Source organism: Aptenodytes patagonicus, chromosome 1 (genome assembly GCF_965638725.1).
Source record: "Aptenodytes patagonicus chromosome 1, bAptPat1.pri.cur, whole genome shotgun sequence".
NCBI lineage: Eukaryota > Metazoa > Chordata > Aves > Sphenisciformes > Spheniscidae > Aptenodytes > Aptenodytes patagonicus.
Window position 1 is genome coordinate 142,941,317 of NC_134949.1, and position 17,370 is coordinate 142,958,686.

Consider the following 17,370-nt stretch of genomic DNA (forward strand, 5'->3'; position numbering starts at 1 on the left):
TCATATTATGCAATACATGTCATAATTTATCTCCTTTTTCTCCTCTGAGCTTAAACTACCTACTTAAAAAGAAACAACTTGGAAATATTTTATGAGACTGAATGGAAACAAGAAACAGTTCATTTCACCCAAACAGTTTGGACCCAAACCTTATACCTCCCTGGTGTAAATCCTTGTATGTGGACTTTTAAAAGATAAGATAAAACAAGCTCATCTCATTTGCTATTCTCATTTCAGCCATTAGATTTCTAATTCAAAACCTTATTTCATCTTGAACAGCATTTTAAGAGCCCCTATCCCAAGGTTTTTCTAGACACCAAGGAGGAAATTAATCTGGAGTAGAGCAACTAGTGGGAATGCTTCCCCTTCCCTTCACCAGGTGTTCAGCTGGGGGAGAAATACACAGGGGTTGTAAAAAATGGGAGAATCCTGAGAATGACAGGCTTCCCTTCATGCAGAGGGACAGAAGATCCCAGAAAGAAATCAGTTCCTGCGTTAGTACCTACAAGTGGGACAGAAGGTGACGGTGAGCTCAGATGCTTTGTTTCTGAGACCTACCTGCTAAAAAAGCAGGTGGCCACACAACATATTTCCAAAGCTCAAACTGAAAAGAATGAAGCAAAACCAATGCAGTCTGCCTGCTGCAGGAAGGGACTGTTGCAACCTCTCTTCTAACCAAGAACTGACACTGTATGCCACTGTCATCACCTGCAAGGCCTGCAGCAGCGATGGCTTCCAAAATAAACCCAAATTTACACTACCAGGATAAACAACAAGCAATTGGCATTATTTAGCTCCTGCTTCAGCAGTATAGGAGACGTGCAGTGCTTCAGTCAAAAAGGTGGCCTTTCTTCCCGAGCATTGCAGGTCAAACACATAGAGCTACGTTCACAGTCATGATGTGATCTGAAACCTCCCAACAGGATTTCTGCTGATCACAATGAACCTTAGCTCAGGCACCAGGTGTTTTGGGGTTTCTCTGTTCAGAAACAAAATGTCATGAAGCAGGAGTCAACTCATTTGGTGTCTCAACTAGTCACTCTTAGGTTCTTTTTATAGCCCATGGAGAGAAACAGGCATTTCTAGGACGCAAGTCATCTGACCTATTTTTGGTTCCTAATGTGGGTGGGATGAATCGCTCCCTAGAAGTGCCTATTTCTCTCCATTGACTACAAAGAGACACTAGATGACTTGCATAAAGAAATCTCATTATGGTGTCTAAAACCAGCCTCAGCTGTATGCATGTAACAAAGGCATTTCTCAGAGACCTTGTCTTCTACATGTTTTTTCCAGCTGAAGTTAAACCTTAGTGCTAAGAAAAGCATTTTACAATAGCAAGGAGGGTCAGTTACTGTAAGGAGCATCATCTATACAGTTAGATCTTGGCCAGCAAAAAGTCTCTATTTATAGCATAATAGAAAACAATCCTGAAAAACAGCATTTATGTCAGGCCCATAGGTTAATGTGGTTCAGATCTGAGCATCAGAGAGAGAACAATAACTTTCGTAACAAGTCTGCCATTAATAGGAAGCACTAAATGAATTAAAAATATGTATCTTTATCATACATGAAGCATTAATAACCAGTTTTCTGGCATTCTCAAGATAAGAAGATAGTTTAGTTGGGGTATAATTAATTATTTTTAATTGTTCTTGGCTATGTTGTACTGAGCACCGAAAGTTAAATTGTCTATATTCTCTGAAAATATAATGGCTAGGTGTTTCTCCGAAGGATTACGTTTAAATGTTTCCCATGCACGCCACCCTTTCTGTTCTTTAAAACATATTTTCCATTAAGATGCAAATGTAATACCTTTTTACCCGGAGGAACTAGGTTTTGATTTGCTTTGACAAGGTGTGAAAGTGCTTTCTTTATGTTCTTTTCTTTCATGCTTTGCAGCACAGCAGATGGAAGAAAAGTCTCTAATCCCCATTCTTTTCTGCAATAAAAGGCATACATTTAATTTCACATTCCTGTGATGATTGTTTATCTAAAGACTGGTGACTATGATGCCAAGTGAGTGAACGCCTGAAAACAGGAGGAGAGTTGACCAAGTCCAGAGTTTTGCAGTAACACATTATTTTCTATATTCGAACTATATATTACTTATGAAAAAGATGCTTTAAAATTATATATAATCTTTCTTCTATCCCTTCTATATCTTCCATCATGCCTTTCAGAAAAGAGGTTTAAAGTTTTTATGTTTAAAATCTATTCTGTATTGTTAAACACCACTTAATTACATAGGCAAGTACCATTATAGAATTAAAATCACAGAAGATTTAACAACATAATGTCAGATTTAATTGAATTTACTAAGGTTTTTTTGGAATATGCAAAACAGTCAACCGTTGTCTTTGTCACTTGTACTCTGGCGTTTCTTCCCCTCAAAAACAACCAATCCCCCTCCTTTTACCAAATATTCTTTTCTGCTTGAAGCACCCCTTTTGATAGAAGACTGACTCTTCACTTGTAAGTAATTATTTCTGCTGATTGATTAATATAATACAATATAACATGATCCTCCGTAAGGTGGATAAACTCTACAAGATTGAGTGTGCAACAGTTATTATTTTCATTCTGCAAGCAAACTAAGCAAAACCAACAAAAGTTTTGGTTTTGGGGTTTTTTGGGGTTTTTTTGTTTTTTTTTTTAAAATCCAAGCAGATGTACACACAGTTGCATTACGGAAATTTTCTTTTTCTTTATAGTTACAAATACACGTTGTCTAACATAAAACAGGTGCCTACTGGATAGTTCTGTATCTAAGAAATCTTTCTAGTGGCATCTAAGACCCTACAATCTTCAGTACCAAGAACTCACGCGAATCTTACTATAATAATCTCTACTAAAACCCTAGGATTCAGACCATATAAACTTCAATCTGACCATTAAAACACTGAAAACAAGTGACTTAATCTTATTTACAGTTATAGGGTATTTCACATGCCTAAACAGATGACCAAAAGGTGTAGTCCATACTTACAGTTCTTAACACACCTGAATCAATTTCAGCAACAAAGAATGAACCTAAAATTGGTGCATACATATAGATATATTAAAGAAACAACCTTAAAGAATCTACGAGTTACTCCTAAGGTTTCACTGTTAAAGAACACACTGTATTCTCAACTTACTCTATATATTTGAGGGAGATTTTCTGAGTTTGCTTGGTCGTTACAGTTGCAATATACATTTGTAATGCAGCCAACCGCAGGGCAATGTCATATTTCAGTTCTGGCCCAAATCTTTCCTGAACCACGTCGTTACAGCTCTGCCAAAGAACCAGTAGAGGGAGCATCAAGTTCAAAAATCTTGCACTAAAAATAAATTATAATCCTTTTTTTTTTTTAAATTAACATTGCATGAAGAGTAACCCTGAACTCAGAAGGTGGACCATGATGAAGGTAGGACTGTTGCTCTCAGAGGTGTCAGATGCTCACCAGGGTATGGGCACTTCTGAAGAACACAAGGACTTCTGCCAAAGAGCAGAAGGCATGAACATTTTGATCTAAGCTCTCTTCATCCTTCCTGGGGAGAACTGTAATCCTCTTTCACAAAGAGTGTTGGGAGGGTATCAGTGTATCTGGACTCAGGATAGCAGGATTCTAACCGGTGAGATACCCAGAAGGACCACATCACTTGTACATCAGTTTTCTCATCCATTTTACCGGAAGTTCCTTTTCAGACATAATTTCTATCTAATATCACAGTACCAGAAATAAGTATTAGCAATTACTTCAGCTTCACTCTTTCCTAAAGCCAAATATATTTTGGAAAAATATCAAAGCATTACTATTTGGAGAGACTTATGAAGGAAGGGGACTTTGCAGATGATAAAGATTTGCACATTCCCCAAGTGGATTCATTGGCTTTATGCAGCAGAAATAAAAACCAGGATTTACTGCAGCCACGCTCTTCTATGTGAAGATATAAATCTCTATATATACTGAGTGCAACTATCTTCTTATTCTCCTTTACGCTAACAATGGCCGTGCTTTCACTTACCTGAACATAGAGATATTCAAAAGCAACTGGATCTCTTCTTAAAAGATCAATGGGATCCTTTGGGACAAAGCTAATCCTGAAAAGACATCTCATCTTATGCGAGCTTGGCCTCTGGGTCACCTAGGACAGTGCAATAATCATATCAGAGCTTGGCAACCCTGGTCGTGCAACGTGATCTGTAGTCTTGAGCACTGTGACCCTGTTCCAGAACCATGTGGTAGCAAGAAAAATAATTCTATCCAACAAAGAGCTTTGCCCCGGGCTCCTTATTAAGTTCTTCACATAAGAACATCATACATATAATCTTGTGGAAAGACTTTTAGACACATATAGGCATGACTGCCCAATACAACTCATCCTCAAAGCAACAGAATTCACTCATTCAAAACCAGAGTGAAAGGACAGAGAAAACAGACCTTAATGAAAACCATCCAAGTGAAATACAAACTGAGCTGTGCTTCAGCAGGACCAAAATACTCATAAATGAGAAGGGCTAGAAGGTTTTTGGGGAGAGGTCACATTTTATTTCTTAGGCTGACTGAGAACACAGGTGAAGTACAGCTTAGCAGATATTACTCTCACTTTCTCTTGCCTGTTTTAATCCACTAGACAATTTGCGAGAAATTGGGTCTTTGAATTTTCCTGGGTTGTTCTGGATTAAGAGACCTACCTCTAGACTTCCGACCAACACAAATCTCTCCCAATACATTAGAAAATGAAAAAGACCGCTTTGCTTGTTAGTCTGCAAAACTTTGTTAAGCATGTAACACCGTAATCTGAGTATATTCACGGGGGACCACCGCATAGCTAATGAATAATTGGATGAAAGGGTGACAATCCAATTACACCGTTGTAAGTCATGGTCAGCAGCAACATTATAATGGCAAATTAAAATATTGCTGATTTTACAGGAACTTCAAAGAAGAAACCCTGAGAATTAATGTAGTTTATGTAGTTTATTCAATTAGGCTAATGTAGTTAGAAAGTTAGTGTACTTTATAATCAACATCTTTAATTGATAAAACTGTACTGTTAAAAATCCCCAATGAAGTCTCTGTCTTGCCCTAACAATTTTCAAAATGTGTGTTTATCTCACATTGCCTCTGACGTCATTCCTAAGTATCTAGGCATAGTCTATATGTATAAATAAAAGCCCCGGATGGGATTTTCGAAAGCTCACTGTGTTGGTTTATTCTGATCCTTCTGATTTCAATAGGAATTTTACCAATTACTTCAAAGAGAGACCGCTAGGCCAGGAGAGCCAGTACTGAGTACTTCTGGACATTGTGCATTCACTGGGTAGCTTATATCCACAAGAAAAGAATGTTAACATGGCAAAGTCAAATGCTTAGAAGTTGGAAAACGCTAGAAAGACCATTAATTGGTAAATGAAGTTCCTCCATACCATTACACAGACTCTAGTTACATGGTCAAGGGAATTCTGGCATTTAAACTAAATATTTTTTCCCCATCTCATTTAAGAATCCATTTCTCTTTTTTTTGTAAATTTAGGTGAAATTTAAAAAATACTAATGTTCTCCTGAAACACAGAAATATCATGGAAAATTTCAGGGTAAACAGTTTGGCAAAATGATAAGCAGCTAAACTCAGGGTCCTCTGCTGGGAAATGTGAAGCAACTTCACCTCTAGTCACACCTCCCTCATCTAAGGAAGAAAGTCACACCAGCATTTTCTGGGTCACAATTCATCATCACTGTAGTGACATAATGTATCGCTGCGTAAACAAGCCAAACGGCTTCATCAGAAAGAGTATTATTTCCTGTCACCCAGACACAGATCTGTATAATCAGATAGGAACCAAAGATCAAAATAAGGTTTTTAATGGAATTTGGGCAGACTGTTGTTCTCAGAATTGTTACCATCAATTTTCCTGCTGTTGAGAACGTTTATTAGTTGGGCCACATACGATATGAAAAAAGCTTTGATAAATATTTTCTAGCTTTCAGTCCAATCCTTAATGAACTTTTTAATACTTTTTAATGGCCCAAAGAAGCAATGAAATATGATGCCTATATACTAGATGCCTGTTTTCTGTGAGAACTTGATTCTTACAACCACATCTAAATACTGCTGCTATTTGATAGACTGTATCAAACTATAAATCTTGCAGTTAACTCTTGAGTAATTAAAAAGATGGACAATTTACTGATTAATCAGTCTCATTAATATCTGTTTTCACATATCATTACACAAACCTGAGTTAGAGTCTCCTGTTCATGTAGCAAAAGGAGTTTCGTTCCAGATCCTTCAACCCTCTGCTCCAGCATCAAGGAAAAGTGTTCAATACACTTGATGGAAAGCTTTTCTTGGAGTGTTAAGATGACATCCTAATTAACAAACGATTTATAAAATATTCTTAAATTCATGAAGCGCTTGGGACCCAGTTCTTCACTGCCACACACCCTGCATGTATGTAGCACAGGGTGGAAGCCCAGATGTTGAACAGTCGTGTTTAGTGTCTGTTCTGCATGAGTATACAGGACATCACACACGTTCACCCAGTGAAAAATCAGTGCCTGTATATTCGAACATCCCTGAGATGGTATCAGACATGGACATGAAAAATATATACATGGGACTGCTGTGAATGGACAACTTTCTGTGCAGTTTAACATGCAAATTATACTTGTGTGGCCCTTAGATTGTATCTCTCTGTCTCCCTGGAAATAAAACCTCTCCATCAGCAAAGGAGAGACGGTCTTGTTGCTCTTCTCTTCACTTACTTTTGGGGCAGGGCCACCCAGCAGTACAAACCAAATTTATATGTTCAACAAAAAAAATTAAATGAATGGCCTTTATTTGTTCTTATGGCAAGGGGGGGTTTTTGAAGTCCACTTCTTGATACTTGTGTTTAATGGACATTCTTGAGTTTTAAATGCTTCCAGAAAAATCAACGATGGTGATACCTGTGCAGAACAATAGCTCTAAATTCAGGGACCATGTTAATTTGTAGTATAAACCCCATTTTTAGAGACTTTCAATTAGTTTTTTTCACACTGGATTATGTCTAAGGGTAATCAATTTGAGAACAATTGTTTCTAAAATAACAGCTAAACAAACCTCCCCACAAAACCATTCAACCAATCCCTCCTTTACTTTCACATAACGCTTTGTAAATATATGCAGAGTATTAATATCATCTGGCAAGGCATCTTTTGCTTTAGTGAATGTAGTAGGAAAAAGAAATATATAATAACCCATCATTTTAAAATAGTTTCACGTTATGTTGGTGAAAAGATTAAAGCATTTCTATCCATCCAAAAGATTTTTTTTAGATATACGTAAGTATCCAGATGGATAGGACTTACTAAGGAGATCATGACAAATTGTAATCGAAGTGTTTTAACATAATTTAGGAAGATTAATTGATCAATTACAGTGTGTTTATGGAAAATCAACACCAAATTGGTGGAAGGATGAAAAACGTATGTAGGAGGATGGGGACAACTCTGTACAATGTAAAGAATATAAGACAGTATTAACGGATTGCAAGCAACCACTCTAGATAATGAAGGTTAATATTATACTATTTTGACTAATGGGGAATTATTGCTTACACATTAAATCTACTTTTATTTATACTCCTAAACTACGCTCCAAGACAAGGGGCATAACAGTAACATGAAGAGACTAATATTAAATTTAAGTTTTTAAGAGGGGGTAAGAATGGCACTGTTTTCCGCTAGCTGTCTTGGACCTTTTAAAATATGATGCTAAGGCACATAGGCACTGAATTACTGAACCAAATTTTTTGCTAGCCTCTCCTCTGATAACTTAGCGTCAGCCCAGGTGCTGCCTCCCAGCCATAAGGAAAGCGAGGACTGCAGGTAAGGCACTGGTTGCACCCTCGTTGTTAAGTGGTAAGTTACTGGACCGCTAGGGGCGGGAAAAAACTGCATTTCCACAATGAGGAATACACACACACACATGCAAGAATATGTAATATATAGCTGTGCAGGCTATGGAATATATAACTGCCTGAATTAGATGCAAAGGAAATTATTCCTACAAACGGTCAGAACGACTAAGGTCAAAGCAGGCTCACAACATCAATACAGCTAGGTCGCTGAGCCCACGTGGGTATCTTTGCAAATGACTTCAGATTAGATATATGGTCTTACAGTACATGACACACCCACGACAGAACTACTGAAAACTAATGTAATGTGATGGCCAAAGACTGGTCTTCAGAGGCAAAATCCTGGAACAGGTTGGTTGTTTTTATGCTAATAAAAGAAAGTACTGAAAAGTGGGCTCGTGGGCCTTAGAAGGGTAGGGAGACCTCACTATCTACATGAAGCATGTCTCCTAATTCTTCACCCAACCAAATTCTCAAATGGACTGAAGGAATTCAATATCCCATGGCTGTAGAGTGGAGGCTTGGATCCATTACTTGCACTCAATTTATGCCCAAGGTATATATATGAACTATAAACAGATGTTGCAGCCCATTTTCAAGTGTAACTTCAATTATTTGTTTTGCCTTCAGTCTGGAGTAAATTTCCTCTTGTTTACCCTAGTAAATCACTCTCCTTGCTGTTCTAACTGATTGAGCACACTGCTGAATCACAGTGAGCAGAAAAGCAGCCTTTCTGCAAATATGCATAGCTTTACAATCCCTTAAAGCCAGCAAAAGCTGGCAGTGCAGTTGAAAATCGCATCCTCGGCCTTCACTGATCATTCCCACCCATGCATCTCTCTTGCCTCAGTGTTGCAAGCATGCACGCTACCATGCGGTGAACTAGATTTGGTAACCAATCTGTGTTAAAACTAGCTCACCCAAACAAAACTGCTTGAGAGACTAGCAGCATGCCCAACAGTGCTAGTTGTGCTGCTTACTACGCTACTCCACGGCACTCACAGACACCGATGACGCCTCTGGTTTAGGAACCTATGTGGAACAGTGTCACAGACACTCCCTAGCAGCCGCGGTTGTGTGCCAGGGCTTCACCTCCTTATTCTCTACGTGAAATGTGTTATGGAAAGCATAGAGGGCATTATACTGAGACGAGCAATTTATCACCAGCGTATCCCTACAATATCCCATCCCAAGTTCACTGGATGACAAGCTAGATGATATTCAATTAGCAACCAACATCTTAATCTTCTTAGCTCCTGACTTTTGCTGACAAATCATGCTAGTATTTGGCAGCATGTCAAAACGATAGGACCACACAATTTTAATTGCGCTCCAGGCACGTTAAAATTATCACTTCTACTTTTTTCTTCATTGACAATACAATATGTTTTTAGCAGCCGAAAAATGGACCAAAACCTCATTATTTCTGAACTATGAGTCCAGCCCCAACTGAACACACTAGTAATTTTGATCTTAAAGCATTCCAAGTAAATAATAATTACTGAAGGTCTTAAAAAGAGTTAACTGGCATTCTTGGCATTGAATACAAAGGTATATCTAGCCTACCTTTATTGAAGTGCTGCAGTCAAACCGGAAAGATTTGGTTTGTCCATTTTCAAGATACACCTTCAGAACATTTGGCATGAAAAGAAGTGAATTGTCCTTAACTGTTTCCTGCCAAGCAAATTAGTGAATCAGATTACAACATGTAACAAGGGAAATCTAAATGTTGTTCTATAAAGAAGGACATCATTCAGATGGAAAGGTAACAACCAAAAAGGAGTGTGTTGGCTCAAACTGAAAGCAGAATTAGCAATGCCCTGCAAGTGTCTAGCCATGCTCATTACAGCTGCACTCTATAGGTCTCTTTCCTGGAAAAATATAACTGTTCACATACATTTTATGTCTGTCTTGCAGTATTTTCGTTCCCTAAATACTCTCTCTCTGACAATAAATGCTACCTCTAAAGTTGAAACATTTTCAATAAAACAGAAACATAGATTACTGTTTCTCTGAATGTAGTGAACTATTTAGTGTCTTCAATCTACAGAACGGGAACTGCAGATTCATTAGTAAGAATTACAAACAAGATGTTTTACATTCTCTTTATAGCTGGGTATTAAATGCTAATATCTGTCATCATTTAAGAAGAGTAACAAATAATATTGCTACTTAATTGTGACGATTCATAACAAGGCTACTAAAATAAACAGGAAAAAGGAAGGGAAACAGCTTTTTTTTTGTTTTTAAAAAGCAGAAGTTGCTTTTGACAAAATGCAGTATCAATTTATGTTTGGAAGAGAGTTGGATAAAGACATCCGTGTGGAATGATGTTCTGGTAAATTATGAAAATGAGCCGGGAGTTCATGCTTAAGGAGGAGTTCAGTGCCTCTCAAAGGGAAGCTGACTTCACCTGAGGGCCGGAAACAACAAGTTCAAGTAGATAAAACAAATTTTAAAGAGGTCTGAAAGGTAATGTTAATCTGTTTTCCTGACATGCTACTTCTCTTGAGCTTATGGGTTTTCCTACTATGAAATTGCTCTGAAAAAAAACCAAGCAAGCATTATCAGAACTATAAAGACAGACATATATGTGCTATCACCACAAAATGCATTCACTAGCAATTTTAAGAAGGGATACATTTTTCACAACATTATGGGCCAAATGCACTTTAAAAACAGATCTTTTGAAAACTTCCGAAACAGAAAACCCCTTCCCTTTGCAAGCCTATCACCACTGTTCATACCATATAATTCCCTCACTTTCCAGCCTTGAGGCGTACCTTTGGATGAAACGCTCAGTCCTTCCTGAGGTTAAATAGTTGAATACTCACCGACACCTGGCCATTGATAATCACTTCTTCTGAGAAGCGCACTTTGACAGGATTGGACTTCAATCTTGCCTTTTTTGCAGCACTAATAAAAGCTGATTTAGGAGACTGGAAGGAAAAATGATGACAAGATATATCACACAATTTCAAGTGAAAACGTGTCTTTCCTTTTTCAGTTATTCGCCCTGTTTCTCACACACTGGGAACTCCATGCATACAGCAATACTTTGCACACCGTTCACTGAAGAATGGAAATACAGTCAAACCATAATGCTTCCCGAGATAATACATATGTACATACATATAAAGAATCACCAATGCATACTGCACATACTGAAAGTTATCCCACTGTCAGATTGGAGCAATGAGAAGGGCTCTTGGTGTACATACAAATTGCTTGTAGTGCTTCCACAATGACTGCTGTCAACCAAACTTGTTTGCATGAATGGACACTGACCAGTGACCAGCCAGTGACCTCTTCTTCAAACACTGAATGGAAAATTTCTGCATATTCTATCATCCACTAGATACAGATACACATACAACCTTTGCCAAAAAAGTGTCTGAGAGCTCTCTGAGTGCAATGGCATCTCACCATATTAGTCCACTTCAAAACACAGGTTAGAACCACCAAAAGGCACCTGCAGGCCAGCAGGCTTCCCCTGAACGTACACCCTACACAATCCCTGTGCAAGGCTTGCCTTCAATAGATCAGACACTTTGTGGGACTTCATGGATTAGAAGTCTAGAAACTTTCCTAATTTTCTTCTGGGACCTAATTGACTTTTACCTGCTGCATTATTCAATGGATTCGCCTGTGATCAAGTGTTCAGCCCTTTGAAAAAGGTTCTCTCTTCATTTGAGGAGTTTGACTAACAACCTCTTTTTAGTAACAAATTAAATATTCACAGTCAACAGGATTTCCATTTTCAGCAGCAGAAACAAGGTAGTTTTATTCTCAGGTCAGTTACAAACACAGTGCTTCTGGCATGGCCTGACTCCGTAACCATGATAACGGGCAACAGGAAATTCTGGCTTTGGCTGAAAATCACTGGGCTCCTTCGGGCCAGGTTTTGGTCCGTTTGTTTCAGTAAAATGTGAATTAAGATTTTCAGAATCTTATTCTAACTCCTGAGAAGCGGCCTTACTAGTTTTGGATACTGAAAAGACTAAGTCATGTTGGTTTGCCTGTGAGAAATTAGTGCAGGCATCAGTGATGATGATCCTGGATAACTTCCTATTATCAATGAGGCATGACAGCAGTCCTTGTAAACACAGGAAGTCTTGTCATCATCACTCAAATTTTGACTCAACTAACAATCTGCAGGAGTGATGGAGTAGTCCAAGGCCACATGCTCTTGTCGTCTCTGATCTCTGCTGAAAACTGCTTGAAATGTTATTTTCTTGTGATGCAGAAGACTTGTTTCTAGTAACTAGCAGGAAGAAGTCTCTAGCTCATTTCTGTATGCCACTGATTTATTATCAGATCGAAAACGTGGTAACTATTACCATAGGCTCAGTATCAACCAGTGAACAAGGAAAGAAAGATGCCACATTCTCCCAGGAAATATCAGAGCCATCCGATAATTCCTGGAGCACAAAATAGAACCAAGAAATAAAAATGAATGCTGCTTCACTTTTACAGGTCGTTCTTTCTTACCTCTTCTCTAGCAGCTATGACCATACATCTTTTTAATCAGTAACAGTAAATGACAGAAAATTCAACCCCACGATCAAACCAAGCTCAGCTTCCAAAGCCAGTGCTGAAAAATGCAGAAGGTCCCCCAGAAGATTTGAAACAACCACGAAAAAAGAAAAAGAAAAAAAGTTAAAAGAAAAAAAAAGTTAATGTCTCAGGGCAGGGGACCCAAAACAGTTCTTCAGCAGGAAGGGACAACATGAAAACGCTGAAAAAGCATGCTTACATATTGTACTCTAGAGAGGAATTCCTAGAAAGACACAGTATACAATAATACCATGATTAATATAATAATTCTACACATGCCTTTTCTAATTTCCCTCCTCCACGTAGTCCCTTTCTGCAGCGTGTAAGGGGGACAGTCTATATGGCAACCAAGTAATGGACTGCAATCTGTTGATTCCCACTGCCACGGGGCAGCGCAGCTATAGGAGTAGGCTACTGGCTCTCCCTTGTAAGGGCAAGGGGAAAAGAGTGGCTTTCACTTACTCTTCTTGCTGGACGAGGCTTTTTACTGTTGTTTGCTCTTATTGCAGATGAATCACCAGTCTGGCCTCTCTTTACAGGCAGACTGCCAAATTTTCTTCTGGATTCTGGCAATGTTATCCATACAGCAAATCTGGCAAACTGCTATGTGGCTCTGTTGCTCTCTACAAGGTCTCTGTTTTCCTCTCTACAACCTCAAAAGTCACTTGCGGGGGGCATAAACACTTAAATTACGCTATTGCAAAAATGTGATAGGGGAGTCCAAGACAACTGAAAGATTTGAACATAGGCGAGTTCTCAAGAACCCCTCTGGGACATGGGGTTTAACGTATATATTGCACAGCCAGGGAAGCCCACCATGGTCAGCCATAAAACGTGGGGCTTCCCTCCCTTCCCAGTTCTGCTGTGGCAATGTGGTCAGGACTCTGGCCCCTTGCCAGATGCTCTGGGTGAGCCTGGAAGCAGACTGCTTTCTAAAAAGCTTCAAACTATAAACCAGGGGTGTAAGAAAAGCCAGAACGGCTGTGCCAGGTATTTGGGGGAACGTTCTCTGCTGGTTAAAGGTTTGAGTAACAGCACAGCTTTTGCATTTAATTGCACAATCTCATTGTTTCTACCTCTGCATCAACTTGGCACTTGACATTTTCTCTTTGAGAAAGGAACGGTTTCAAAAGAGTGCGGCAAATACCTAGGAAAACAGTTGGGCTTGATTGTCGAAATTTGCTTGTCTAACAAAGCATCAGCAAGATGATGGGCTGCTCTATTCTATTTTAATGTTTTCAGGTTTGTAGGTGAAGAATGCTATCAATTAATGATTCTCAGAGTTTGTTTCTGATATTCCATCTTTTAGCCAAATGGAAGCCATTATCCTCAGTTAATGACCTTAAGCAGGAGGTGTTTACACTAATGCAGAACATTTATCACTGCAAGTAAAGTATTTGCATTGTCACAGATAAAACCAGCTTAATTAGAGTGACCTTTGCAAAATGAAGGGACACATTTTAACAAGGAGTCAAAACGCTTCCAAAACCCACAAACTTCACACTGTGTGACCTAAGCACTGCTCCCTGTTAAAAGCTCAAATTTATCAGGAATTTAAATAATTTTTACTTGTTTATGCAGAATTCAGTAAAAATTCAGCTGATCATTTCAACACTACCCGGAGAAACTGCTAACAAGAGAAATGAAGCATTGCATAGAGATTTGCTTGGAGGAAACGACAGTGAAGACTGAGATCCTCCATTGAACCCTACTTACTAGGGACTGCAATCAATGGGCATCCCATCAGCAGGGTCAAAACATGAGAGATTACTATAACAAGAGGAGGCTTTCTGGAAAATGTTATTTTTTCTCATTTTCTGGACTTTTCAAAATTAGATCCTATTTTTGTCAGTGGCATTATAGCAGGCCATTTTCGGATAGCTCTTAGAAACAATACCCTTCATTTTGAGGGAAACTGTTTTTCGATGAAAGTAAGAATGTCTAGTACTTTGTCCGCTTTTGCAGGTAAACTGTAATTTGGAGGAGATTCCAAGTGAAATGGTGTTTATTTGCTCAAAAGCCCCTTTGAGTGCTCTTGCCAGTAAAGGTGCTGCAACAACAAAACCTTTACTCATGCTCAAGAAAAAGAAGGATTTAGCATTTAGAAGAGGATAGTGTAGAACTGAGCTATCATAAAGAAATGAAACAAGGCAGCAGTATGGGACAGTCACAAGTTGAAAAGAAAACCTACTCTGTGACAATGAGTGTCAAAATCTGACAGAAATACCAAAGTTTTAAACAGCCACAAATTGTATATATGCAATCAATTTTAAGTTTGTTACTTAAAATTAGTCATTAGTTTAATATGAAATATTATGTTTGTTAGGAAATAAGGGAAAATTGCATGACCGCAAAAATGTGTTGACTTTTTGGTCCATCCCTAAAGGCAATTATATGAGACAAAATTTAGCAAGCAAATAAAACATGAAAAAGAGGAAGAATTAAATTTATTAAGTGGAACAGTACATAATGCCCAAAGGCAAACTAAATACTGCCATTCATAGCTGTGAGCAAGGCTGAAACAACTACACTGGCTCACAAGAGCATCGTAAAAGAGCAGGTAGGGACACAGAAGCAATAATGTAGAGAAGTTTTACCATGCAGTAATTTGTTATAACCACAGGGCACTGACAGTTCATCATCAGGAGTATTTCTTTGTTAAACTCTTGGCACAAATTTAATTGCTGAATTAGTGGTCAGATTTGGGTTGTCTCAATTAAAAGTTGGTGATCTATCATAGACAATTATATCTTACTATTTGCATTGTTTATATTTTACTATTTTCAGATGGTAATCACAGTCTGATCATTAGTCCCATACATGTATAACATGTACCTGGAAGGTGGGGAATAGCCAAACCTTACTTTAATGCAGGCATCGAGAAAATCCAATCCTTTCCATCTACAGTAAATGACAGCCTAGTTTACTGTGATTGTCCCCAAAACCATGAGTGAAAACACAGGTCAGCTTCAGACTTTGTGGAATGTGCAGACATTGCAGCTCATCTCGTGACTAGATGGGCCTGGGCCATCTATCTCTGCGTTTATTAAATGTGGAGGTCCTCCATAAAATCGCCTCCACTGGACTTTTGGGATTCTGCCTCTCCAAAGTTCAGCCCTTTACATTCACAGATTACTCCTTTACATTCATGATTACCTCTCATACACAGGTGACTGCTCTTGAATCAAGTGCAGAAAAGTACAAAAAAAGTCAGCCATGCCGTACCTACTTTCAGCCCTACAACTCTGCAAGGATGAGGACCTTTGGGAATGAAAGAAACCTTCACCCCATACAAACCCATGCTAAAATGAAGAAATGAAGGACTATATGAATGATAATGCACCTGAGATGGGAGAAAGGCCTAATGAAGAGGGAAAAGAGACCTAATGGCAGCTGGGGCGGGGTGAGGGGGGGAGAACTACAAGGAGAAAATGGTGGACAGGGTGAAGGGTGGTGGGGCTTTTTTCCACTTTGCTGAAACAATTAACATGGAAGTTCATGCTGAATTTTCTCACAGTCTTCACTGCTGAAAAGATCATGTATTTCGTGCAACGACACTCCAGAAAAATCCATATAGCCTAAGAGGAGGCCTCCAGAAGAAAGGTCAAGAGCAGCAGTGCTCACTGGGATTTGCACCACACACAGATGGAAGAAGAAAGGCTGCGCAGCACAGGTCTGACATGAGAGGAGGCTGCTTCAAACAGCAAAGAGTGGTTGGACAGTGGCCATGGACCAGCCAGCACTTCCAGGAGGCAATGCAGTGATGGCAAGTTCGTCATTAACCACACCGTGATCCTCTCCTGTGTAGGATTAAAGCTATGTATGGAACTGACCATAGCAAAAAGCTGATGTGGAAGTTACACAGTGGAAAAGGTCCTCGGGATGACTGTAAAAAATGTACACATTCAAAGAAAAAAAGCCATCATTTCTACACCAACTTCACAAATTCAAGCAGTCAAAAATCATCTTGTTCAAAACACTCACATGTCTGACTTCCAAATTATTTCCAAAACCACACCTTGGTAGTCTTTTTCACTTTAGATTTTGAAGTCTTTGTGACAAACCTGTTTCTTTTTTATATCCTTCTTTACAACCAGAAGTCTGGATATGGTAGTTGCTGCTGTTACACGACTCCAGAAGGCAAAGCAGCATGAAAAATACTGTGAGACTCTCAATAAGATTGTTGCCACAATCACTACGATCCATAAGTAAGTGTTATTTATTGTAGTTTTTCTGCAAATGTCGTGTCTCAGACATATAACTGTGTTATAACAAGAAGAATCTCTTTCAAAACAGAAAAAGATCTTATCCTTTTCCCGTTGCAGAGCTTATGCACAGCAAAATTGCCCTAGATCTCAGTTGGGCCTGGACTACATCCAAGGAGCTTAAGAGATTAATCATAAAAGCAACCTAGCAAATGATCTCTACACATAAAATCTGAACAGATATCGAAACAGGCAAGTTATTTGATTTGAGTAATGCTTAAAACTTAATAAGGTAACAATCAGAATGATAGTCCATTTACAGAATAAAATAGTCAGAAATTATAATCAAATGCCATACTTCCAGAAATCAAAACTTTGAACTGCTTCAACTGCTTTAGCTGTTCAGTGACCTCCTTATGAGCAGTGGTGATATGAACCTAGCAGAGATTTGTAGATTGATGGAAAGAAAAAGATAGCCTAATGCTTTGGTTTGGTCATAATTAAAATGAAATTTTAATGAGTTCCAGCATTAAACAAAATTGCATGCACTTAAGCAAAATTGATCTGCAAAAGCTTTCAAAAAGTACTAAGTGAACTACAGAGTACTATAAATCTAGATTATGTCTACTTTCACCTGCAATCATAAAGGATGGTTACTTGAAAGCATGAAAACAAAACACACTCTAAATAGCGCAAATAAAAACAATTAAGAAACAGCAC

At 38.6% G+C, this 17,370-nt stretch overlaps 1 protein-coding gene across 4 annotated transcripts in view; it reads right to left on the reverse strand.

The window, feature by feature from the left end:
* The window catches only part of FRMPD4 (FERM and PDZ domain containing 4), a 325,375-nt gene that overhangs the window by 11,606 nt on the left and 296,399 nt on the right, over positions 1–17,370 (reverse strand). For all 4 annotated transcript variants that reach the window (XM_076357583.1, XM_076357572.1, XM_076357594.1 and 1 more), the window contains 6 exons: positions 10,723–10,827; positions 9,455–9,562; positions 6,225–6,356; positions 4,009–4,128; positions 3,138–3,274; positions 1,813–1,939 (listed from right to left, as the gene is read on the reverse strand). In XM_076357583.1, coding sequence (XP_076213698.1) covers positions 1,813–1,939; positions 3,138–3,274; positions 4,009–4,128; positions 6,225–6,356; positions 9,455–9,562; positions 10,723–10,827 — 729 coding nt within the window. The remainder of the gene's footprint in view (positions 1–1,812; positions 1,940–3,137; positions 3,275–4,008; positions 4,129–6,224; positions 6,357–9,454; positions 9,563–10,722; positions 10,828–17,370) is intronic.